Consider the following 26,684-nt stretch of genomic DNA (forward strand, 5'->3'; position numbering starts at 1 on the left):
GAACTTGAGTGCGAATCTATTTTGACTTAAAAGACCTAAAATTACACATCAAGTTTTGGCGCCGTTGTCGGGGAAGGCAATAGGTTGTTTAACTTTTTGTTTTATTTTTATTTTTATTTCATCTTTTTAATTTTATTTTGCAGGTACTTAATTCGTGTTCTTGCGGGTTATAGCTATCTACCACGTTTGGACTCGAAGACGAAGGAGTGTTTTATTTGTGGTAGTATCTTTCTAATTCTTTGTGTTTTATTTTAGGTTTTCTAGTACACATTCAAGCACACACTTTTTCTAAGACTAATCCCGAAGTTGTGGAGATGTCTCGCTTTCGGTAGAATTAGTATATTTGAGTTGTGTTTGGTTTCTTTTATATTGTGTAGGTGTTCTAGAAAATTGAAAACAGAAAAAAAAAAAAAAAAAAAACAGTGGATGCAAACCAGATCCAAGGATACACCGCAATTTGGGTTATTGATACATCATAGAAGATGACAGTATTCTGTTGTGATTGGTACACATCAGGACGTCCCGTGAGAGAAAATCCTCTTTTCGAGACAAATTTTTAGGGTAGTAGCAATTATTTAGAAGCTGAGTCTATGGCTGAAGACAATAACAATGCTCCTCCAGTTGAAAAGTTTGGTGATACTGTCAGATCGGGAGTTGATCACCCGAGAAATTTCGCCCATGCTACGGACAACACAAGCATCCCACCTCACTACATCAGCTTGGTGAATGGTGGCAACTTGTTTCATGGCCGTGAAGACGAAGAGCCCATAAGCCACCTCAACGCATTCTATGAGTTGACCATGAACCACAGACCTACGAATGTGCCACATGATAATATCAAGAGAGCTCTCTTCCCTTTTACGTTGAGAGACAAAGCACGAGAGTGGTACGACTCACTTCCGGGATACAATGTGGTGACCTTTGAAGATCTGAAATCCAAGTTTCTCCTAGAATATAATTCACCAATGAAGATCGAGAGATGGAGGGATGCCATCACATCTTTCTGGCAGCAAGGTGATGAATCTTTTGCTGAAGCATGGAAAAGTTTTAGTGAGATGTTGAAAAAGTGTCCCATCCATGGTCTTGCTCCTGGCCGTGATCTTGTCAAATTTTACCAAGGCTTAAACAATGAAAGTATGGGACTTATAAATGCAAGTACTGGTGGAGATCTTGATAATAAGACACATGAAGAAGTGAGGAACTTGTTTCAAAAACTAGAAGATAATCAACGAAACTGGTGCAATCCAAGGAGAGTGGTTGAGAAGAAGAGAGATACCTTCGGAGCATCAATAGAATCTGAAAGAATGACAGCAGTTGAGGCACAACTAGCCAATATCAGCACCCAAATGACATCGGTGGTTAAAGCAGTATCTTCCATGCAGCTGAACCCACAGCCTCAGACTGTTGCAATGGTTAAATGTGGACTCTATTAAGGTGGGCATCACACAGATCAATGCCAAATGAACCCAAATGATTACATAGGCAATAACCGCCAAGGTTTTAGCCAAGGAGGTCAATACAATAACAATTCATCAGAACTAAAAGTCAACAACAACGAGGGAATTGTAAGGTCAAGTAACAACGGTGGGAACCAATGGCGAAACAACTCCCAACCCCCTAGTTTTGATAAGAAACCCTCACTAGAAGATCAGATTGGGTAGATATTCTCTTTCATGGCGAAGAGTCAAAAAGAGAATGACATCTTCAAAGAGAAATCAATCGAGAAGTTTGGACAGCTCTAGGCTTCTATGAGGAATTTGGAAACACAAATAGGGCAGATTGCTACAGCTTCTCATACAAGAGCTCCCAGCACCATTCCAAGTGATACATTACCCAACCCCAAGGGCAATGAATAGTGCAAAGCAGTCACCCTGGGAAGCGGAAGAAATTTGGATTCAACGCCTTTAATGGACGACCAAGGTACTTCCGGCATCTCGCACGCAGGGGCGGTTAGGCTTGCATTCCTCGCACGCAAGGGTAGACGAGGCATGTAAGGGAAGTCCCGCGTTGGTGCAAGACGCCCAACATGGTCAAGAACAGGCTGCATCTGGCACCAAGGAACAGGGCGATGGATCTAAGTTAAATGGAAGACTTACAGCAGGAGAGAACGGCAAAAAGGTCATTCAGACAGAACCCAAGAAGAGCAAGTCTAGTATCCCTAACGACATTCCACTGCCTCCATATCCATTCACAAGAAAGAAGCGAGTGCGGCAAGAAAAGAGTTTTGAGTGGATGATGAATATGAATAGAAAGGTGAATGTAGACATCTCATTGGTGGATCTTTTCGCCAATTTCCCGAGATTCTCCAAGTTCTTCAAAGACATGATGGCGAACAAGGAGAAACTTCAGGATGAGGGGATTATGGCATTAAGCACGAATTGCTCACAGTTGATATCTGGAATCATGCCGACTAAAAGAACAGATCCAGGAGGTTGCATCATACCATGTGAAATTGGTAACACAATTTTTACAAAGTGTTTATTGGACCAAGGTTCAGGGATCTCACTGATGGCATTGAAAACTGCTCGTGCCATTGGTTTGGAGGAAAGAATGGAGCCTATCGACATCGCTCTACAATTGGCTGATCACTCCATAGTGAAGCCCACTGGAATTGTTGAGGATGTCTTGGTTAAAATTGATAAGTTCATCATTCCCGTTGATTTTATTGTGCTCGACATGCCCGAAGATAAAGAAGTGCCAATTTTGTTTGGTAGACCATTTTTAGCAACGGGAGATGTATTGCTTGGAGCAAAGGATAACTCTGTTACATTCAGAGTTAATGGTGAGCAACTGACCATCGATGTTGAGAAAGCAATGAAACATCCTACTGATGCAAAGGCATGTTTTCGAGTTGATGTCTTAGACAAATGCATCTTTGATAAGTCGTGCTATTCTGCTAGAATTGAAGGAAGTGTGTTTGAAAAGGGAAGTCTGGAAAGAGACTTCGGCTCCACATTTAAGATGAGTATTGATGAAATGGATGGAGAGCAAGTCAATCAATCGAGCTCTAAGAAACAAGTTATAATTGACACATGTGTCGCAGATTTGAGACCATAGATTGAAGTGCCACCCAAGCTTGAGTTGAAACCACTTCCAAACAATGTCAAGTACGCATTCTTGGGGAAAGATGAGACTTTACCAGTTGTAGTGTCAACAGAACTCGGTGTTGATGAAGAGGAAAAATTGATAGAGCTATTGAAGAAGCATAAACGTGCTCTGAGATGGTCTATAGCTGACATTAAAGGAATAAGTCCGGCAATATGCATGCATAAAATTCTAATGGAAGAAGGGGCTAAACCAGTCAGAGATAGGCAAAGGAAGCTGAATGACTCAACTTATTTTTAACACAAGTATACCTGCAAGTGTACGGGACTAATGTATCAAATAGTAAGCAAAGAGTATCGTATCCATAGAGACAATTAGTGTCAACCTAATTACCACGAACCAACCTCAACTACTATCTAGATGAATCGAAATTTTGTTTTTCTAAATCTATTTAAAAGCAAGGTAAAAACAATTAAAAAAAATAGAGAACTAAAAGCAAATAAGAGAACACGGATGTAGATCAAGGATGAGATGGGTAGAATCCTACGGGATCGATAACAACTATCCTATGCTCAACTAACTTCCTAACTATGCCAACAGAGGGTCTCAAAGGCTATTAAGCTATCACTAAGGTAAAACTATATCTTTTCTCAAAGCATATAATTTGTAGATTGCTACCTAGAACCGAAGTGTCCTTCCTAGAACTAAGGTAACAACTCCTAAAAGCTCCTAAGATACTTAGCTTCATTCAAAGGCTCAAATCTCTCGATTATATTGGCAAAGACGCCAATTTCTTCCCTTTCGAATTAAACTACTCACTTCTCAGTTCTTGTATTAAAACCCACATGCATTTATAAGGTGATCAGTCAAATAAATGTATAAGCACAGAAGAAATCAAAATAACCACATGAGCCAAGATATAGAAAAAGGAAATCAATTAAATATAAGAATCATTGTATCTCCCCCGTAGAACTCTACGAAGGATTTAGCTACTCATGTTCAACACAAAAGTCAAAAAAATATTCAAAAACATTGTTTGAACAAGAATAAAAGTAAAAGTAGAAACTCCTAGAATTGGATTGGGCGGATTGGAGGCCTCGTCTTCAATCTCGTGATGAATACTCGTCCTCTGCTCGTTTTTCTCTTCTTCCTAGGTGAAAAAGTGGTATTTTTGGGGTAGGAGGCGTGTAAGTTGTGTTTGAAGGCGTTTCCTACGCATATATATACCTAGGATTGACTTTGGGCCCGAAATAAATTGTCGGACGAAGCTGGCGGGTCGCCAGGTTGGGTGTGCGTCAAAGCTGGCGAGTCGCCAACTGCTTACGGCATTTTTCTCGTCTTTTGCTGGCTGGTCGCCAGGTTTGCATGCAGACGAACCTGGCGGGTCGCCAGCTATGTCACTGCTCTGCGCAGTCTTAGTAAAACGGCCGTAACTTCTTCTACCGAACTCCGATTGAGATGTTTAAGATATCCACGTGAAGCTCTTTCGAAGATGAAGAGAATGGTATGAGTTACATGTGAATCAGACATCAAAATCTCCAAAAAAGCTGTCTCGAACATTGAGCAGCTGCACATCCACATGTTTTGTATATTTTTCTACACATTCTTCACAAAATGGTCAAAATACCAACATAATAGAGAAGTAGCTATAACCATGTCTCAAAGTACACAATATATGATCAAAACCATGTAAAACTACTCTCTAAAACCATGTAAAATCCAAGTTAATCACTGAACCCACTCATGCAAGATGTGGTTGAGAAAGAAGTTATAAAGCTATTAGATTTTGGGATGATTTACCCCATATCCGACAGCGAGTGGGTAAGCCCGGTGCATTGTGTACCAAAGAAAAGGGGAATAACCGTTACAGTTAATGAGAAGAATAAAGTTATAACAACAAGATTGGTTAATTCATGGAGAGTGTGCATGGATTATAGAAGATTGAATAAGGAAACACGAAAATATCACTTCCCATTGCCATTCATGGACCAGTTGCTTGACAGAATTATGGGATATTCCCATTATTGTTTTTTGGATGGATACCCAGGGTACAATCAGATCAAGATTTCCCCAGAAGATCAAGAAAAGACGACATTCACTTGCCCAATTGGCACTTATGCTTACCGTCGTATGTCATTTGGTCTTTGCAATGCACCGGCAACATTTCAGCGGTGTATGATGGCGATATTTAGCGACATGAATGAAGAAATAATGGAAATATTCATGGATGACTTCTCCGTCTTCGGGTCATTATTCGACCAATGTTTAGACAATTTGAGACGAGTTCTGCAAAGATGCGAAGAATCCAATCTCGTTCTCAATTGAGAGAAATGTCAATTCATGGTAAAAGAGGGCATAGTGTTAGGACACAAAGTGTCAGAGTTGGGGTTGGAAATGGATAAGGCCAAGATAGATGTGATATCAAAGTTGCCAACCCCAACGAACGTGAAAGGCATCCATAGTTTCCTAGGCCATGCGGGATTCTACAGAAGGTTTATTAAAGACTTTTCAAAAGTTGCAAAGCCATTGTGCAACTTACTAGAGAAGGATGCCAAGTTCGTCTTTAATGATGCATGCCTTAAGGCATTTGAACTATTGAAAAAGAAGCTAGTCGAAGCACCCATAATTGTCACACCAGACTGGTCGAAGCCATTTGAGTTGATGTGTGACGCTTCTGACTATGCAGTTGGGGCCATGTTAGGCCAGAGAAAGGATAAGATCCTTCATGCTATATACTACGCCAGCAAAGTACTCAATGATGCGCAGTTGAATTACACAGTGACGGAGAAGGAAATGCTAGCAGTAATATTTTATTTTGAGAAGTTTAGTGCTTACTTATTGGGCACAAGGGTGGTGGTCTTCACAGGCCATTCGACTATCAAGTATTTGATGAACAAGAGGGACGACAAACCTCATTTGGTGAGATGGATTCTACTATTGCAAGAGTTTGATGTTGAGATTAAAGACAAGAAAGGATCTGAAAATGTGGTATCTGACCATCTTTCATCAATGCGAAATTTCCTGACGAACAAGTTTTGCAAGTGATGGCTTGGGAAACGTACATGACATGGTTTGCTAGCTTGGCAAATTACCTTGTCACAGGTATCACGCTAGAAGGGCTCTCTTCAAACCAAAAGAAAAAGTTTTTGAGTGACACCCACATGTATGTATGGGAAGATCCTTTCCTCTTTCGTATTGGCAGCGATGGAGTAATTCGGAGATGTGTGGGAGAGCATGAACACATTCAGATTTTGTCCGCTTGCCATGATTCTGAGTATGGCGGCCACTTTGGAGCGCGTCGCACTGCGTTTAAAGTGCTCCAATCGGGATTCTCGTGGAGGAATGAAATGCCAATGAACAACATCCACGAGGTAGAACTCTTTGATGTGTGGGGCATAGACTTTATGGGACCATTTCCCAAGTCTAATGGGCAACAGTACATTCTTGTAGCTGTTGATTATGTGTGTAAGTGGGTGGGTAGAGGCAGTTGCCTCAGCAACCAATGATGCCAAAGTCGTCTTGAAGTTCATCAAGAAACATATCTTCAACCACTTTGGGACACCACGAGCTATCATCAGTGACGGAGGGACATATTTTTGCAATAAGCTTTTTGCAAACCTCCTAAGCAAGTATGGCGTTCAGCATAAGGTTGCTACCCATACCATCCCCAAACTAGTGCCAAGTGGAAGTTTCAAATCGTGAGATCAAGAGGGTGCTGGAGAAGGTAATTAAGCCGTCTCGCAAAGATTGGGCAGAAATGTTAGATGATGCATTGTGGGCATACCGAACAGCTTACAAGACTCCAATTGGAACTTTGCCATACAAGATGGTTTTTGGAAAAGCGTGTCACGTGCCGGTAGAACTTGAGCATAAAGCTTATTGGGCTTTGCAAAAGCTCTACTTAGATTATGAGGTTGCAGCCGAGAAGAGGATGTTTGATATGAATGAGATTGATGAGTTTAGGCTACACACTTATGAAAGTTTTGATCTATACAAGGAGCGTGCCAAGAAGATACATGATGCAGCTATTAAGCCTCGTCAATTTCATGAAGGACAGCTGGTTCTTTTGTACAACTCTAGGCTAAAGCTCTTTCTGGGAAAACTCAAGTCAAGATGGTGGGGTCCCTATGTGGTGCACAAGGTGTACCCCAATGGTGCTGTTGATATCCAGGATCCGAAAAATGACAATCTGTGGAAGGTTAATGGCCAACAATTGAAGGCCTATGTTGGTGGTGAAAGTGGTAAGGAAGCAAGAGAGGTGGTCACACTAGAGAGCCCGAAAGCATAGACCGAGGATGAAGAAGGTCGAGCCAACGACTATTAAAAAAAGGCATTGATTGGGAGGCAACCCAAGTTTTTTATTTGTTCTTTTGTTTTTGCTTTCATATATTGGGGGTTTTGTTTGCTCAATTCTTTCCCTAAATATTTATTTTGAATTGAGCATTTTTTATTTTTATTTTGTTTTTGTTTTTTGTGTAGGAGTGAAGATGGAGGTCGTAATCTCAATCTGTAGGAAAAAAGAGTCGCCCAACCCACCCACCCATGAGCTTCACAATGACAGGGGAGTATCTTTATACTTACCTTATATTTGTCTTCTACCTTGGGGACAATGTAGAATTTAAGTTTGGGGGAGAGGGTTGAAATTCTGCGTGTTCATGTTAGAATGATTTCCTATGGATTGTTAGTTGCTCATACTTGTTAAAATTTTGAAGTCACTATATTAGCATACATGATATATCCTTTTGTTAGCCCCTCTTTTCAGTCCTTGTCACTAAAATTGAGGTGCTAGCACATCTTTGGGTAGTTGCTGTTGGTGGCAAGAAAAATGTCACGAGTTTGCTTGTTATGTAATATCCAATTTATGCTTGAGAAATAAAGTGAAAAGTTGCTAAGTTAAAAAAAAAAGGAAAACAGAAAAAAAAGGCAGCCTGTTCATAGAGAAAAAAAACCAAGCTTGTTATGTAGTAATATCCAATTTATGCTTGAGAAATAAAGTGCAAAGTTGCTAAGTTAAAAAAAAAAAGGAAAAAGCCAAGGCAGAAAGAAAAAAAAAACACTCAAATTAGTGCTCGAACGAAAGGAAAACAAAAATAGCTTGATTTGTTATGTTGAAAAATCTTAAGTTTGGGGGTGTGAGCTGAGGAAATTTCATGCTTAATATTTATGAAGCTTTGGGAGATGATGTCTTATGGGATGTGCTAGTATTCTTGATTTTTGGTGGAATGAGCTACTAACCAAATTTGATATCCCACCTCAACCAAAAGCCCCATTACAACCACAAATAAAGACCTTTTGATCTGTGCAGGTATTGACATTTTGTTGATGAGTTCTGCTTTGAGTTTTGTGGAAAGACCTGATAGATTTAAAATAGAGAATAGCCGAATGAACTTCTTTTGACGATCTAGCAACGATGGTTTGAGACACTAGAGTCATTGCTTGGACTTGGATTGCTTGTTGGATAACTAGATCTTAGGGAGTTGGTTTGTGTTCATACTATCATTCTAAGTCATGTTCAAAGGAGAATGTGGAGTTAGCTTTGATAATCTCTGGACTTGTGAGAGTTTTTATGATATGAATTTGGAGAATATGACTCTTGTTTTGATATGAAAACCTTTGTGCATAATTGCTTATTTTGCTCGAGAAATAGTTGACTGTGCTACTCTAATATTTCGTGCATTTTTAATTAAACCATTTGTACATGTCAATTAATAATTCAAATTTGACCATCTTTTGTTAATTGATTTTTGTACGTATGGAATGGGGTTGTTGGTTTATTAGTTCATTTGTAAAAAGCCTAATTTATATTATATGTTTTCTTGGCAGGAAGTGCTAAATATTGCAAGAATCATGATTAAAAAAAGCACCCCAGTTGTGGAAGGAATCGCATGTTATAAGGAAAGAAAATAATATTTTAATTGGAGTTAATATCTATTCCCAAAAGAGAAGAAAAAGGAGGCGAGACTTTAGGGGAAATTGGCGACTAATTATAAGAAACTTGGGGTAGAAGAAAAGAAAGATATAAAAAGGAGGGATTGAGAGGAGCGCCGCAGGAGAGATGACCTAAGGAGAAAAGTAGACGGTGATATTGAAAAAATTGAGAAGAAAATTGGAGTGATTACTTGGAGAAGTCAAGAAATCAGGCGGAGGAATCATCAAGTCAAGCATCATCCTCTCCAAATTCACTCCATGGTTTCTAGGGTTTCATCTCCATTTATCATTATTCTTAGTTTAATTATGTTAGGCTAGGAATCTTGTGTTAGTCCAAACAAGAGTATGACATTTTGATTTCGTGATTTATTCTATGCTCGTTTCTATCTCATGTTCGTTATTACTACTTGTTTGATTGAATGAATTTATTAGTCTTTGTGCATCTTTAGTGATAATTCTATAGTCTTGATTTAATGCCTCTTTAGCTTGAATTGAGATGGATTGTGTTAGTAATGAATTATCAATTGGAATCGTTTAGATGACAACTTGATAATGGATTTTGATATTAATTGCAATTGTACTTTGAATCTCTCGCTTCCGTAGGGTTCTTAGGATTTTTGAAATTGGTTTAAAGAGTAAATGTTTAACTATTCTTTGACTAGTTGATGTTTAGCATGTTTAGTGGTTGCATGTTGATTTATTTTAAATTGTCCCGACCGTTTGAGATAGATTTGAATCCATAGGATAAATCTGTGTCTTGTCGGCAAGTGTTTGGAGTAACAATTGTCTCACTTGTGTTAATTTGAATTCATCTTTATTTTCATTGTTTCGAGAAAGCAAATCTTCAAACAAAAACATTTATCTTTAAAGTTTTTATTTTATTTTATTTGGAGTTAAACAAGCTTACCTTCCCTGCGGATCGACACCTTAAATTACTACACACGAAGCTGTGTTCTTGCAGTTGAGTGGTAGTATTAGGGATAATTTTGTGAACTTGAGTGCGAATCTATTTTGACTTAAAAGACCTAAACTTACACATCAGTGGGGAACGGGGAATCGTTGGTATGTTCATTTGCTAGCGTCGCGACAACTTTACAGATACAAGATGAACAATTTAGAGTTACCTTGCATATTCTTCCTATTCACGGTCCGGATGTGGTTTTGGGACTGTCGTGGCTTCAATCTTTGCAACGGGTGACGAATGATTATGTGAAGGGCACTATCGAGTTTGTAAGGGATGGTCCGTCGGTGTGCTTGAGAGTAGATCCCCCGGTACCGCATGAGGTGTCCTTGCGAGTGGCAGCGTCCCTGCTGTTACATAGAGGTGAGGCGCAGGTATTTGAGCTGCTGCAATTACCAGTACAGCCGGAAGTGGCGTCGATCGAAGCGTTTCCCACAGATCTACCGGAAGCAAAATTGGGGGTATTGGAGAAAAACCGTGCTGTGTTCCAGCTTCCCATAGGCATGCCTCCGGAACACACGTTCGATCACATGATTCATTTGCTTCCCAATTTAAAGCCGGTTAATACCAAACCTTAGAAGACAGAAATAGAACGTCAGGTGAAGGAGATGTTGAACACAAGAATCATCAGACGAAGCGATAGTCCGTTTTGGTCCCCGGTTTTATTAATCAAAAAGAAGGATGGTTCATTTCGATTTTGTATCGATTACAGAGCACTCAGTATTGCCACGGTACAGAACCATTTTCCAATAGCCACAACGGATGAATTGTTCGATGAGCTTGGGGTAGCTCGGATCTTCACAAAGTTGGACCTTCGCGTGGGGTACCACCAAATCCGCATGCATTCAGAGGACGTGTTTAAAACAGCATTTTGCACACATGACGGACACTTTGAGTTTTTGGTCATGCCGTTCGGATTGACGAACACTCCCTACATTCCAGCCGCAATGAATGACATATTTCGGCCCCTTCTGCGACAGTCAGCCATTGTCTTCTTTGATGACATCCTCATCTACAGCCCGACTTTGGAGGACCATACCACTAACTTGCATGAGGTGTTTTCTATCCTTGCTTCGCATAGCTTCTTTGTAAAATTGTCCGACTGCACCTTCTGCAGCTATTCTGTTGATTTTTTAGGCCACTTGTTTGAGGGCGGACAGTTGCGGGTGGACCCGAGCAAGATAGAAGCAATGGTGGCATGGCCTACCCCATCGACGATCAAACAATTGAGGGGATTTCTGTGCTTGACAGGATATTACAGAAGATTTATCGTTGGATACGCGTCCATTGCAGCACCCCTGACTGAATTACATAAGAAAGAGGCATTCGTGTGATCGCCAAGAGCAGAAGAGAGTTTTGTGGAGTTAAAATCAGCACTGACGTCAGCACCGGTATTGCGTTTACCGGATTTCTCGAAGACTTATTATTTGGAAACTGATGCGTCGGATTTTGAAGTATGAGCGGTTTTGCTACAGGAGGGGCATCCTCTGGCATTCTTCAGTAAAAAGCTCGGTCCTAGGCGGAGGCGGTGCAGAAATGGAGACAATGTATGTTAGGACGGGAGTTTGTAATCAGTAAGTGATCAGAAAAGCCTAAAAGGGTTGCTGCAACAAATTATTCAAACGTCAGATCAATAGTTATTTGTGCGTAAACTGATGGGATATAAGTTTCGCATCGAGTATAAGATGGGCGCGTCGAACAAAGCTGCGGATGCCTTGTCTCGCCGCGATATGGAGGTTGAAGATGCAGCAGTTGCAACGTCGATGCTCGCGTTGGTGAGTCACCCAATACCGGGCTCGTCTATTTCGGCCGTCGCATCGTTGTTGCCACGACTTCAGCGGTTAAGGAAGCTCTCATTCATGAACACCATAGTACTCCACTGGCCGGTCATCCTGGGGTGGATCACACATTTCGCCGATTGGCCGATTCGTTCTTTTTGAAGAATATGTGGGCTGACGTCAAATGGTTTGTCGAGGCTTGCTCTGAGTGTCAAACAACTAAGTATTCGACCCAAAAGCCTGCAGGGCTTCTGCAGCCTTTGCCTGTGCCATCTCAAGTCTGGGAAGACATATCAATGGACATCATCACGAGTTTGCCTCAGTCTCGGGGTTTTACAACAATCTTGGTTGCGGTGGATCGTCTTTCAAAATATGCACACTTTGCTCCCCTCCCGTCGAGATTTGATGTGTGGATAGTGGCGAATCTCTTTATTGACACTGTAGTCAAACACCACGGGTTCCCGAAGACGTTGGTGTCCGACCGCGATCCTCTTCTCCTGAATGAAGTATGGGAGCATATGTTGAACCTCAGTGGGACGAAGCAACACTTTACCACAGCGTACCATCCACAATCTGATGGGGGTTAGAACAATACTTAAGGGCGTTTGTGGCTGACAAACCATCGAAATTGGCTAATTTCCTACCGTGGGGAATTTGCATTGAATTGCTTTTATCACAAGGGCTTAGGGACTTCCCTGTTTCATGCTCTATATGGTTGGGAGCCGTCCGCGCCAATAGCAACGCCTCCGTCCGCAGCTACACCGCCAGATGTGGCAAAAGACCTCTGGTAGAGGGGCGAATTAATTGTCGCACTTCGGAAGAATCTGGAAAAGAGCAAAACCAAATGCATGCAGCAGCGAATCACCATAGATGACATCTGGAGTTTGCGGTGGGCGACCGGGTGTTACTAAAATTACAGCAATATTGCCAGCACTCGGTGGCACGACCGATTTCGGCAAAATTGGCGAGACGTTTCTATGGTCCTTTTGAAATTCTGGTAAGGATTGGCCAAGTGGATTATCGTTTGAAGTTTCCGGAGGGTAGTAGGATCCACAATGTGTTCCATGTGAGCCTCTTGCGCCCGTTTGTTGATGGGTCGGATAGGGAAACGACAGAATTTCCGGTGATATTTGCAAGGGTACATCCAATTGCTCGTCCGATGCGATTATTGGATAGGCGAGTGGTGTGGTATGATGGTGCTTCGTGAGAAGAAGGGAAATTGCAGTGGAGCGATGATGGGGGTACAACGCCAATGTGGGAGCCAATGTCGCTCATTGAGAAACATTTTCCTGAACAAGGAGCATTCTAAGAAGGGGGGGAGTTGATACGGAGCTGACCTCGACAATGTGCAGAGATATACAAGAAAATGAGGAGCAACGAGAGAAGGAGAGCGATGAGTCAGAACTGGAGGAAAATGCACCAGTTTTCGCGACGGAAGAGGAAGATCCGAGGACGCCCAAAGCTCAGGCAATCAATGACTGACCTCGGCGACAGCACAAGCCGCCGATGAGATATGGCGATTTCGCGCGCAAGAGCAGCACTTCGTTATTTTATGTTATTTTGCTGATTAGTATTTTGGATATTTTTACTTTCACGTTTTGGACTATTTTAATTAAATATTAGAGTCGAGCCCAATAAGCTCCTTTCCGGGTTTTCTTGGTGATTCTTTCCCAGATCGCAAAAGAGAGTCGAATCATCTAGGGTCCTTAGAATATAAAAGGGGAGTTGTGTTATGATTTGATTAATCAATGAAATAACCAAATTTTCCTATCTTTGTATTTCGTCTCTTTCATATTTCCGCAACCCTAGTTACCGGATTTGATCTCGGGGAGAGCCCGTCACGTCCACAAAACCTCGTCGTCGACATCTCGTCGTCGCTGAAACTCGTTAAGGGGAGAATACCCTTAACAATAGAGAAGGAAAGTAGATAGAGAAGGAGGAGGAAATGGAGATGGTCGATCATTGGAGCCACGATTAAACATAATATTTGGTCCATTGCCTATAGATGCAGCTTCCGTGGAACGATTAGTGTAACAACTTATAACGACGACAGTGGTGATGGTGAAGATGATGATGATGATGATGATGATGATGATGATGAGCAAATGCCCAGCATCATAAGTCATCCAAGTCATCCCAACCATGAGTTGAAGTTGTTGAAGAGAAGGTCCTCCTTCGATTGCAATGCCTGCGGATCCACACGCAAAGGAAGTTCCTACACGTGCACCACAGATGCTTGTGGGTGTCGGACCACCAGAGATGAGCTTCCTTGCCTCAAATTCTCAAAAGGGAAGACCATCATCACTCTCTTTCTTAATGTTATCGTATCCCACCAGAATATATGAAATATGGCTACAAATGTGATTTATGCATCAAATATCTTCCACCCCACTGGTGGATATATCATTGTGAAGCCTGCGGATATATTCTCCACATCACTTTTCTCTTCAACCGGTCTGACCTATGTGGGTTTTTGATGCACCTGAGATGCGTACAAGGGTTTACTAGCATTACAGATGCAAATGATGAGCAAAGGTGCAACATCATATATCATCCAAGTCATCCAGACCATGGACTGAAGTTGTTAAGGAGAAAGTGTTCCTTCAAGTGCGATGCTTGCGGCACCACACTCAAAGGGAATTCCCACACATGCACTACAGATGATTGTCAATATTGAATCCATGAGAGTTGTGCTTCCTTGCCTCTAAGCTTCAAAAAGGAAGAGCACCATCACTCTCTCTCTCTCTCTATCCTTTCACGTCCCATATGAATATCTCATTTTTAACTTCAAATATGGTGTGTGCACAACTTTTTGCCACCCAACTATTGGATATATCATTTTCGAATTTGCAGATATATTGTCCACGTCAAATGCGCCTTCAACAAGCCACCTCGCCTCACTGAGTATGTGCTACTAGTACACTTTATATTTCTGCAACATTCATTCTTAGATTATCCTTCATTTTCTTCTTATGTCCAATAGAAATATTGGGAAAGACGTGATCCGCTTTCCATTGAATGAGGTGGCGGAGGAACTAATTACACCCTGTTATGAGACATGTCGGAGGAGGAACATTGATACCACCCATCATCATCCCTGCTGCTGCTGATGCGTTGGTGAATGTGAAATATAACTTCTTTCATCACCATCATCAGCTCACTTTAGTCTCATCCTCACCTCAAAACCTAGAAGAAGAACAAGACAGAAGAGAATTATGGAATAAGATCAGAACTAATATGTGACGGTTGCATCACTCCTATATCTTCATCATCAACTAGTAGTAAATGCTACTACTATATGAGTTGCAGTGAATGCAAATACAATCTTCACGTGTCCTGCTTTCAATTGCCACCTCGCGTCCCGTCTCTTCCACTCCACCACCACCAAGATGATGATGGTCACCACCTACTCCTCAAATCTTGTGACAAACTTCAACCTTGGAACTACCAATATTGTAGTGTCTGTAAGTATAATATGAATGGGTTGTTTTACACTTGTGAAAAGTGCGACTTTCAAGTAGATATCCAGTGTGCTTGTATGCCGGATACCATACACCACGCAGCTCACCCGCTACATCTCCTCAAGCATGTGACTAAGCCAAGTCCATGCAGAGATATCACTTCATGGCGCTTGTCATGTGCTGCTGGTTGTGTCATTGGTAATGGCATACCTTTAAATGATTATTACAAGTGCTCCAGCAGCACATGTGATTTCATTGTGCACGTTAGATGCGCTGTGCTGCCTGCGTCAATCAGCAGCCGTAGAAGGGACAAGCACCACCAATTGTTGTTGGCGCACGATGCTACTGTAAACCGTCCTGGCGATTTCTACTGTGATTAATGTGAAACACAAATGAATCCCAGGAGTTGGATGTATCGCTGCCACACCTGCGATCTCTCCTTCCATCCACGATGCTTTCAAACTACATCGGGCGAGTATAGAAACACCAAGTTGGGGGCAGGAATATGTGAATCCCGCAACCCAACCACACTTTCTCACCTTTCAACTTCTTACCACAAAACGCCGTTGCAACATTTGTGCGGTGAAGACATGATCGCAAAGGGGGACTTGAAGGCCATCGATTGAGAGAAATTATGTGTTTCAGATCATTCGTTTAGTACTATGTCTAGAATGATGATGCATATATATGTTGTTTACCTCTTTTACATGTTCTACTATTCTCGTTTCCTTTTCGTCGATGATTGAGTGCCATAAAAAAATGAACTCCCAGTTGACCTCTGAACTCAAACATTAACCACTCTTTAGTTAATATATACACATGCTAAAGTTGTACATTATTAATTATATGTTACGTGTATCTCATGCGTTCTCAAACCAGTCGTTCAATATATGTTTCTTTTGAAATCGAAACAAAAGTTAAATTGAAAACTTCGACAAATGCCGGAAAATCTTTTTGTGATTTAATCATTTGTAAAAATTTACTTCCAATTCATTTTTAGTTAAAAAAAAAGAGGAACTTTATATATATTTGTCTTTTGCATTTCCAAAAAATAATATTTTTATATTGGAAAAGCAAAAGACAGAGGACAGAAAGAAAAAAATTTGTTGATCGTGAGATAACTTGTTACTTTGATACATTCGGTTTGTGCTCTTGAAAAAGAGAAATCCTCAAAGCATTATTTATAACGGGATTGATAATGTATATTAATCACATGAAGGAGAATGTATATTGAAATTTGAAAAAGACAAAGGCAATGTTAAAGAAAAAGGAGATTTGCTTGTTAAACTTTATTCTTTTTTGTTGTGAAACGCTCGATTCAGAGTTTTGCTTTTATAGATGAAATATTGGGTGCTAAAGTTTTGGGTTCGAGCACCCATGACGCACTAAATACCCAAGCGTATGGCCTCATACCAGTCTAGACAAAAACAATCTCTACAGGCTCACAATGTTTCCCAACTTAATCACAATGTTAACAAGCAAGGACGCTTTCCAAGAACCCCCATTGGATCATCCTCAAACTTGGATCCATACAGGCTCAAATACCCAAGTTTGGAGAGCTCATCAAGTCACTGCTAGAGTCTTCCCTAACTTAGATCTATAGACAACAATTCATGAAGATTGGGACATGTCAAAGCCTTCTCCAGCATTTCCCCACTGGTTAAGTCGCAACTGCCTTCAACAGAAACTCGACAAACCATTATCTTGTTCCAGTTCATAATGGCATTCATGATAGCTGACAAGCTTTCACTATCGTGTATTCTTCCTAAAAAACTTCGGAGATTCTTCATTCTGTCCATACCTTTTAAATCATGAAATCTACTATCAACGTATGCTAATTTCCAACTTTTTCATCATCATACGAAGGAAGAATCAAGTGTTTCAATCGCAACATTTTCGTAAAATAACATTGGAACTTCAATATTCCTGGATTTTATTAAATCAAGGGTATCGATGTATGGCAAATTCCTCAAGGATGATGGTAACTTATCAAGTTCGCATGATTCTAAACGCAAACATCTAAATTAGTGATTCCTCTCGGTAACTTTCCTCTGCAAATTTGAAGTTTCTCTTAGCAATTTGAATTTCAGAAAATCAACAATACTTTGTTGGGGGAACTCAAAAACATCCGATCTAATGAGATTGGATAATCGAAAAGAACTTATATGCTGGCTAGTATCTTCTCCACAAGTGACAGTAAGCTCATATTCGACTTCGACTTCACTTCTGAAATGGATAAGCCAAATGATGTATTTTAATATGCGAGGAAGAATCGAGTAGTAAGGTACTAAGTTTCCCACCTTATACTCCAAACTCAGCACATCCTCCCTGTTTCCCGCTTTCAAACATAGTTCTCGTACAACGTCATGAAGTTTGCATGAATAATATTTTTTACGTCTATTTGCAACATCATAAGTTAACTGAAATTCCACTTGAACGATGGATCTGGATCTCTGCGATGTCCATCAAGTATCATCCTTGTCTCCGATATTTTCATATGAAATCATGCCTTGTTCTTATCCACATCTTATATACTATATCCCTAACATGTACTGTTTCGTCCTCGTTGAATATACCCATATAGAGAAAGCAAGGCCTCAAATAATATGGTGAACGGGAGTATAATGCAATCACCTCTTACCATAAAATAGTTTGTGTAACACAAATATAGAGTATTAATATTTAGAAGCATGATTATCAGAAAGTAGAGGTAACTTTAGCTTTGAAACAGAAGGTGGTGAAATATGTTTCTCTTCCATGGAGATGTGTCAAATATTTTAGATAGAGAGACTGCAATAAATGTATCCAAATATTCGATTCAACATGATCAAAATAAATACTCCTACAGTCAAGTGGATATAATCTTACAAAGAGTTGAGCTTCAGTAAAATCTTAGCAAGGAATGTACTCTATAGAGGAAGGTAAAATGCTTTCTTTTACGCGAAAATTGGCAGTGATGATCAGTTTTTGAACCTAGCAATGAGTTCTCTTGTCATGAATACTAATAATGAATGAAAATAAAAACATAATAATATGATTAGAGCTTATGACTTTATTTTGCCAAAGAGTTTCATGGCATATAAAACCAACCATCAAATGGTTGCAAATTTATTGAAAACACATCAACGTGAGAAATGAGATACCTGGGTGAAGACTAGTCCTTGATGATAATTGAATGGACATGGCGGACTTTGTGGAAATCCTGTCCTGAAGGTGATACCCTTTCGCTCAATTCCGGCATATGTTTAATTACGAGAGTCTGAAGGGTAGAAATGCCACTCAATCCCTCTGGAACGATCTCTAGACAAGAACACTCTCCGATTGTTAATTTAGAGAGAAGGGGCATGGCTCCCGACTCCACTCTCCACTCCCTCAACTTTGGCAAACCTCTTAATACTAGCTTCTTGAGGTGAAGAAAACTGTTTGTTGGACATGTCATCTCCTCCCCAACAAATGAGTCCTCCTTGAATTGCAGTGTTACCAAGCAAGGAAGCTTTCCCAGCATCCCCATTGGGTCATCCTCAATCTCACAACCAAGCAGATTCAAGCGCTTAAGTTTCGAGCTCAACAAATCACCCTCGCACTTTGCTAGAGCCTTCACTGACTCAGATAAAATCCTCAAATCATAAAGATTGGGACATGTCAAAGCTTTCTCCAGCATTCCCTCACTTGTTAAGTCACAACTTCCTTCAATATAAACACGAAAAATCTGCATCTTGTTCCAGTTCATAATGCCATTCATGATAGCTGACAAGCTTTCATTATCATGTATTATAGCTATAAACAATCGGAGATTCTTCATTCTTCCCATACATTTAAGTTCATGGCATCTACTATCAAGCCATAGTAGAGTCTCCAACTCATATACTCCCTCATCCAATCTTAGTCGATAATTTCCAATGTTTTCATTTGTATACATAGGAAGAAGCAAGTGTTTTAATCGCAACATCTCCTTAAAAACATTTGGAACTTCAACATTCGCCGAACCTGTTAAATCAAGGGTATCCAAGTATACCAAATTCCTCATGGATGACGGTACCTTAGCAAGTTCACATTGTTGTAAACGCAAACATCTAAGGTGAACAAGTTTAGTGATCCCTCTCGGTAACTTTCCTCCTGCAAATGTAAATCCCATGATAGCTAGATTTCTCAGCCATTTGAATTTCTGCAAGTCAACTATACTTTTTTGGGGGAACTCAACATCCCATCCTATTCGATTGGATAATCGAATAGACCTTAGATACTCACTAGTATCATCTCCACAAGAGACTGTAGGCTCGTGCTCGACTTCACTTCTGAAATGGATAAACAAATGTTGTATCTTCACATGTGAGGAAGCTTCCCGTAGTAAGGTACTAAGCTTCCCACCTTTATACTCCAAACTCAGCACGCCAAAATCCTCCCTCTTTCCCCATTTCAAACATAGTTCTCGTACTACATCATGAAGTTTGGATGTCTTATACTTTATATTTCTACTTGCTACATCATAACCATAATAAATTTCAACTTGAACAATGGACCTGGAGGCTAACTCACTTAAGTATAACTCAGCGATATCCATTAAAGTGTCCTCCTTGTCTCCAAGATTCTCATATGAAATCATGCCTTGTGCTATCCACATGTTATATAGATCCAAAGCATATATGGTTTCATCCTCCTCGAAAATACCCATATAGAGAAAGCAAGGCTTCAAATAATAGGGTAAACTTTCATAGCTTAAATTTAGCACTCCATCGATCTGCTTTTCATCTCCATATATGGCTGCTTTGATATGCTCATTTACTGATTCCCACTCAACAATTGATTTTTTCTCTCGCAAAACCCCACCGAGTAAAGAAATTGCCAATGGCAAATAACCACATTTTTGTACCATATCTTTCACAATAATTTCAAATCTTTCTTCCAATGCAAAGTCTGCATATTGAAGTAATAATAAATGACGATCGATTAGTTCAATTGACTAAGAGTGTTCTTATAAGTTTTTTAAAACAAGTTAGAAATTGTATAAAACCTTCAAAATTCTCATGTGATTTTTTTTTTTTTTATACCTATGTTGATATTGATATTAAAGAATCTTGACATAGGGGTATTAGACAATCCATCCCATGTTATTTAGCATGACTGGAATAATTGTAATATAAAACTGACCGGGAATGTTTCCATGCTGAAATGCTTTGTATTTGAGTAGTTCCAAAGCAGCATCCATATGTAAAAGCCCATGTTTCACGGCCAATCCAATCTCTGCAACATTTTGTTTTCGTGTTGTCACCAATATTTTGGTCCGCAAATTTTGGACAACGAATGGATGCTTCAACTCATGCCAATGATCAAGCTCCCAAAGATCATCCAAAACAATGAGACATCGCTTCCCTCTTTGTATCTCACATAGTCTCTCGATCAACTCAAAGTTGCTCAGACTTGGAACCTCCTCCCTTATTCGTGGGTCATGGCTCAGACTTGAAACACTCCTCTTCTTCTCTAGCTGCCTCAGAACATCCTCCAAAACTGATCGACTATCACATTGCTGAGTAATGCAAACCCACGCCGACAGATCAAAGTCGGTTGTCTCGTTGTAGAGCTTCTTGGCAATTGCTGTCTTGCCTGACCCTCCCATTCCCCACACTGAAATAATTCGATGCTCTGTATCTTTCCTTAGGTGATGAACAAGCTGCTTTAGCTCATCCTCCATGCCTACGAAGCAATGTCCCATCTCCAAATAGGGGAAAGTCTTCCTTGACATGTTGTTTCCACCCGAGCTTTCCCCCTTTCCATTTGGATTCATGATTATGCTTCTTTTTATGCCGTTTTCTTGCATAGCCTTGCTTATACTTTCGATATTTGATGTAATTTTTGAAATCTCGGAGCCTAATTGGTGTAGTGAGTTGCAATCTTTCAAAATGCAGGAATAGTTGCGGACTAACTGCCTGAGGTGTCTTCTCCTTGAAGAAGAAACTTGATAAGCTGCGTGTCTTTCAATGGCGGATTCGGATCTGTAGACCAGATCTCTGATCTCCGAGATCCAATTGGAGATTGTTCTGCTTTCATGTCGTCGTTTGTCAGCGTCTTTGAGGAAACACTTCATCTCTTTGAGCTGCCGCTCGAGCTCCTTAACTTGATCGGCCACACCAGCTAAAAACCTTCCCTCTTCCAATAGCAAATCACGGATGGTTTCTAGAGCAGTCGACACCACTGCCTCTGCCATAGCAACAATTCCAAGCTGTGTTAGGTCAAATGCTCAGACGTGAAGATAGAAGGAACGGCATAAACAAGAGAGTAGGAGACAGACAGACAAAGCAGCTTGCAACAGATGTCAATAATGCTGACAAATTCAAGCATCCGTACAATAACAACAAACGGCTGTAAACCAAGGAATTTTTTTACAATAATGAACAGAGCTTAATAGAGCAATTCAATACAAACCAAATTCAACCCACACACAATTATACAATACTTCACACTTTCAACATTTGAATTATTGCACACCATCATAGTACTCAACAACAAGATTGAAGCTCGAAGGAGGAGAAATGTTACCTGCAACACAAGAAAAATAAAATTAAAGACGATACTGCATTATAATGAGTTGAGCTTTATTAACACTTTTAGCAAGGAATGTTGTACCCTTTAGAGAAAGGTAAGATGCTGTTTTCATTGAGCACCAAAAGTGGTAGTGATAATCAGTTATCCTCCAAAGAATCAATGCTCAACCTGTAAAATTAGCAATAATACAAAAGAGTTCTCCTGTTATAAACACAAATAAATGAAAATAAAAACATAATGACAGGATTAGACTTTATGATTTTATTTTGCCAAGTAATTTTCAAGAGCTTATAAGCCTCAAATGAACCAATACCTTGTAACTGTACAGTGGACACATAGGCAACAAAAATAGGAAAAATGTGTTTGGTTTGATGATTAGTGCCTAATTTAAAAGGATCAAAGAATTATAAGAATTTGTAATTATTAATGATATGAAGAATGAAAATAAGGGCAAATACAACTATTACTTTGCAACTGCCAAGGAATTTTCACTCTCGTTGCCACAAAAATTCAAATTCTACTATTTCAATGGAACATAAATAAAAATTAGCTCAGATAATAGATTTTATTAAGAGTTTAGAGATATCTAAAATTTCAGTCCATCTTATTAAACAATGGATTAACTTTTACTAGTAAAAGCCTTCTTGAGAGTTGTGTTAGCTTTAAGACCAATTAAACAAAAATAAATATAATACTAATAATAAAAAAACGAATTCTTTTTGTAATCAACCAACACCTGTAATGATAGAGTATAAATCCTTTTATAATTTACATCTTGGGATATAATTATTGGTTTAGTTAATTCTCAATAACATATTTGCCTCAGTTAGTAGAAGGAGATAAATACTCCCTTTGTTCCATAGTAATAGAGGCATTTCATTTTGCACACTTATTTTGAAAAAATAATTATAAATAGTTAAAGTGGAAAAAAAGTAAAGTAAGAGAGAGAATATTATAGATAAAACTCTTCTCTACAATATTCTCTCTCTTACTTTACTTTTTCTCCACTATAATTATTTATAATTATTTTTTCAAAATGAGTGCAGAAAATGAAATGCAACGGAGGGAGTATGTGTTTTGGTTAAAGAAAGTAACTGTGGTTTACTATCCAAAACTTTGCAAATTATGTAGGGTGTGTTCCATCTCTTTGATGTAAAATGATGGAATCATGGAACATTTATATTTTCAGTATTTGTTTTGAGAAATTTTATAGATAGATAATTATCCCCAGACAAAATGGAAAATTTTACTGGGCAGCTCATTTTCCTTTTTTCATTTTAATCCACAACAACAATATCATGTAAAATTGATACTTAAAGAACATGAATAAAAAAACAAAGGGACCACTAAAATATTATACACATAGAAATCAATTTTTTCTTATTACTCATTTTCTTACTATAAAATTGCAATTAAATGAAACTCGCCAAAACTAACGAATAAAAATGTGAGAAATGAGATACCTGGTGAAGACTATTCCTTGATGATAATTATAGGGACATGACGTACTTTGTAGAAATCCGGTCCTGATGGTGATACCCTTTCTCTCAATTCCGGCATGTGTTTAATTGAGAGTGTCTTAAGGGTAGAAATGCCACTCAATCCCTCTGGAACCATCTCCAGACAAGAACAGTCTGCGATTGTTAATTTAGAGAGAAGGGGCATGGCCCTTGCCTCCACTCTCCACTCCCTCAAGTTTGGTAAACCTCTTAACACTAGCTTCTTGAGGCTGGGAAAACTATTTGCTGGACACCTCATCACCTCCCCAACAAATGATTCGTGATGTATTCGCAAAATTATCAAGCAAGGAAGTTTTCCCAGTAACCCCATCGGATCATCCTCAATCTCACAACCAATCAGATTCAAACACTTAAGTTTCGAGCTCGACAAATCACTCTCGCACTTTGCTAGCGCTTTCCCTAACTTCGACCAGATTATCAAATCAGAAAGATTGGGACATGTCAAAGCCTTCTCCAGCATTTCCTCACTTGTTAAGTCGCAACTTCCTCGAATGGTTACTTGACAAACCTGTATCTTGTTCCAGTTCATAATGCCATTCATGATAGCTGACAAGCTTTCATTATCGTACATTGCTGCTATAAAAAATCGGAGATTCTTCATTCTGTCCATAGATTTAAGTTCATGACATCTACTATCAAAGAATGCTAGAGTCTCCAACTCATATACTCCCTCATCCAATCTTAGTCGATAATTTCTAATGTTTTCATTTCCATAGATAGGAAGAATCAAGTGTTTTAATCGCAACATCTCCTTAAAAACATTTGGAACTTCAACATTCGCTGAACCTGTTAAATCAAGGGTATCCATATATACCAAATTCCTCATGGAAGAGGGTAGCTTATCAAGTTCACATCCATATAAAAGCAAACGTCTAAGGTGAACAAGTTTAGTGATTCCTTTCGGTAACTTTCCTCCTGCAAATTTGAATCTAAAAATAATAGATCTCTTACCAATTTGAATTTCTGAAAATCAGATATACTTTGTGGGGGGATCTCAACAACATTCGATTCTACGAGATTGCATAACCGAACAGACCTTATATGCTCCCTAGTATCTTCTCCATAAGCCACTATAAGCTCATGCTCGACTTCACTTCTGAAATTGATTGCCAGATGTTGTATCTTCATATGCGACGAAGCTTCCCTTAGTAAGATGCTAAGTTTCCCACCTTTATACTCCAAACTCTGCACACCAAAATTCTCCCTTTTTCCCAATTTCAAACATAGTTCTCGTACTACATCATGAAGTTTGCATGTACCATATTTTTTACTATATCCGACATCATAATCAAGTTTAATTTCAACTTGAACAATGGACCTGGAGGCTAACTCACTTAAGTACAGCTCAGCAATGTCCATTAAAGTGTCCTCCTTGTCTCCAATATTCTCATATGAAATCATGCCTTGTGCTATCCACATCTTATATAGACGCCAAGCAGATATGTTTTCATCTTCATTGAAAATACCCATCAAGAGAAAGCAAGGCTTCAAATAATATGGTAAACTTTCATAGCTTAAATTTAGCACTCCATCAATATGCTCTTCAACTCCATATATGGCTGCTTTGATATGATCATTTACTGATTCCCACTCAAAAATCGATTTTTTCTCTCTCAAAACCCCACCGAGTAAACAAATTGCCAATGGCAAATAACCACATTTTTGTACCATTTCTTTCCCAATTTTTTCAAATCTTTCTTCCAATGCAAAGTCTGCATATTAAAGTGATAATAATTGACGATTAATTGAATACTGCGATTGACTAAGACAAGGTCCTTAAAAGGTTTTAAATTAGTTACAATTGCTCACTAATATAGGATAAGGGAGTAGTTCATTTTTTGTATTTTGGTTTATCCACCAAAACTGGTCCACTTTTAGTTTCAAAAACTTTTTTATCATGCATTAAACTAATAATGATTTGAGACCATTATCCATTAACAAAACATTAGATACTTTTTCTTTTTCAATTCTTCTAGATCAATTTTGCATCAGAAAGTTTCTATTTCTAGAAGACAGAGGGAGTAATATAAAACTGACCTGGAATGTTTCCATGCTGAAAGGCTTTGTATTTGAGTAGTTCCAAAGCAGCATCATCCATATCTAAGAGCCCATGGTTCACTGCCAATCCAATCTGTGCAAACTTTTGTTCCCGTGTTGTCAACAATATTTTGCTCTGCAAATTTTGGACAACGAATGGATGCTTCAACTCCTCCCATTGAGAAAGCTCCCAAAGATCATCCAAAACTATGAGACATCGCTTCTCTCTTTGTATTCCACATAGTCTCTAATCAAATCAAAGTCGCTCAGACTTGAAACCTCCTCCATTATTCGTGGCTCGTCGTTCAGACTTGAAACACCCTTCAGCATTGGTGGCTCATCGTTCACACTTGAAACACCCTTCTTTTTCTTCTGATTCTCTAGTTGCCTTAAACATCCCCCCAAACTGATCGACTGTTATATTGCTGAGTAATGCAAACCCACGCAGAGAGATCAAAGTCGGTCGCCTCATTGTAGAGCTTCTTGGCAATGGCGGTCTTGCCTGACCCTCCCATTCCCCAAACTGATATAATCCGATCCTCTGTGTCTTTCCGTAGGTGATGAACAAGCTGCTCCAATTCTTTCTCCATGCCTACGAAGCAATCTCCCATATCCAAATTGGGGGAAGTCTTCCTTGACATGTTGTTTCCACCCGAGCTTCCCTCCTCTCCATTGGGATTCATGATTATGCTTCTTTTTATGCCGTTTTCTTGCATATCCTTGCTTATCCTCTCGAGATTTGATGTAATTTGTGAAATCTCGGAGCCTAATTGGTGGAGTGAGTTGCAATCTTTCAAAATGCAGGAATAGTTGCGGACGAACTGCCTGAGGCCTCTTCTCCTTGAAGAAACTTGATAAGCAGCGTGTCTTTCAATGGCAGCTTCGGATCTGTAGACCAGATCTCTGATCTCCGAGATCCAATTGGAGATTGTTCTGCTTTCATGTCGTCTTTTATCAGCGTCTTGGAGGAAATACTTCATTTCTTTGAGCTGCCTCTCGAGCTCCTTGACTTGGTTGCCCACACCAGCTAAAAACCTTCCCTCTTCCAATAGCAAATCACGGATAGTTTCTAGAGCAATAGACACCACTGCATCTGCCATTGCAGCAATTCCAAGCTTTGATTGTTTGGTGAATGCTCAGATGTGACGAAAGGGTTACGAAACTAGGAATGCAAGAATCAAGAGAGGAAATATAGATTAAGAACTTGTGATGAACAACAAAGTGCACGTACAAAGAAAGGGGGAAGAAACAAGTAGAGACTCAAAATGGTCATGTTACGTATTTCATGAGTGGTAAAATAATCTCACTTTATTCCTTACCTATGTTTATTCTCACTTTATTCTTTTCTTTCGTGAGCAGTAAACATTTTGACTTTATTCTTTTCTAATGTTTAACATTCTGACTTAATTTTTTT

The 26,684-nt window shown here is 39.5% G+C and overlaps 2 protein-coding genes and 2 pseudogenes across 3 annotated transcripts; 1 reads left to right on the plus strand and 3 right to left on the minus strand.

The window, feature by feature from the left end:
- Positions 1–426: 426 nt before the first annotated feature.
- On the plus strand, positions 427–11,268 carry LOC148929442 (uncharacterized; annotated as a pseudogene).
- A 6,656-nt stretch (positions 11,269–17,924) lies between these two features.
- LOC148929443 (putative disease resistance protein At1g50180) lies at positions 17,925–21,884 on the minus strand. 2 transcript variants are annotated; one of them, XM_089070023.1, is made up of 4 exons: positions 21,795–21,884; positions 20,322–21,368; positions 18,317–20,087; positions 17,925–18,146 (listed from the first exon to the last, which is right to left on the minus strand). In XM_089070023.1, exons 1-3 carry the CDS (start codon positions 21,823–21,825, stop codon positions 18,328–18,330), a joined length of 2,838 nt encoding a protein of 945 aa, XP_088926149.1. In that variant the 5' UTR covers positions 21,826–21,884; the 3' UTR covers positions 17,925–18,146; positions 18,317–18,327. The 2 variants fall into 2 exon arrangements, with proteins under 2 accessions (XP_088926149.1, XP_088926148.1); XM_089070022.1 differs by having other exon boundaries at positions 17,925–20,087.
- LOC125193133 (putative disease resistance protein At1g59780) lies at positions 21,484–25,405 on the minus strand. The gene is made up of 4 exons (XM_089070021.1): positions 25,271–25,405; positions 23,177–24,945; positions 21,795–21,881; positions 21,484–21,707 (listed from the first exon to the last, which is right to left on the minus strand). Exon 2 carries the CDS (start codon positions 24,057–24,059, stop codon positions 23,187–23,189), a length of 873 nt encoding a protein of 290 aa, XP_088926147.1. The 5' UTR covers positions 24,060–24,945; positions 25,271–25,405; the 3' UTR covers positions 21,484–21,707; positions 21,795–21,881; positions 23,177–23,186.
- Positions 25,406–25,477: 72 nt separating this feature from the next.
- Positions 25,478–26,370, minus strand: LOC148929444 (putative disease resistance protein At1g50180; annotated as a pseudogene).
- Positions 26,371–26,684: the final 314 nt, after the last annotated feature.

This window comes from Salvia hispanica, chromosome 4 (assembly GCF_029641045.1).
Source record: "Salvia hispanica isolate PSC_SH4W2 chromosome 4, Shi_PSC_v1, whole genome shotgun sequence".
NCBI classification, from domain to species: domain Eukaryota; kingdom Viridiplantae; phylum Streptophyta; class Magnoliopsida; order Lamiales; family Lamiaceae; genus Salvia; species Salvia hispanica.

Excerpts from the sequence above, each read along its gene's own strand:
- LOC148929443 (XM_089070023.1), bottom strand. The coding sequence starts at position 21,825 with ATGAAAACAGCATCTTACCTTTCTCTAAAGG. Across the intron at positions 21,369-21,794 it reads ATCTTACCTTTCTCTAAAGG|AGGCAGTGGTGTCGACTGCT; the intron begins GTACAACATTCC and ends TTGCTATGGCAG. Across the intron at positions 20,088-20,321 it reads TCAGCATGGAAACATTCCCG|ACTTTGCATTGGAAGAAAGA; the intron begins GTCAGTTTTATA and ends TTCAATATGCAG.
- LOC125193133 (XM_089070021.1), bottom strand. The coding sequence starts at position 24,059 with ATGAGGAATTTGGTATATATGGATACCCTTGATTTAACAGGTTCAGCG.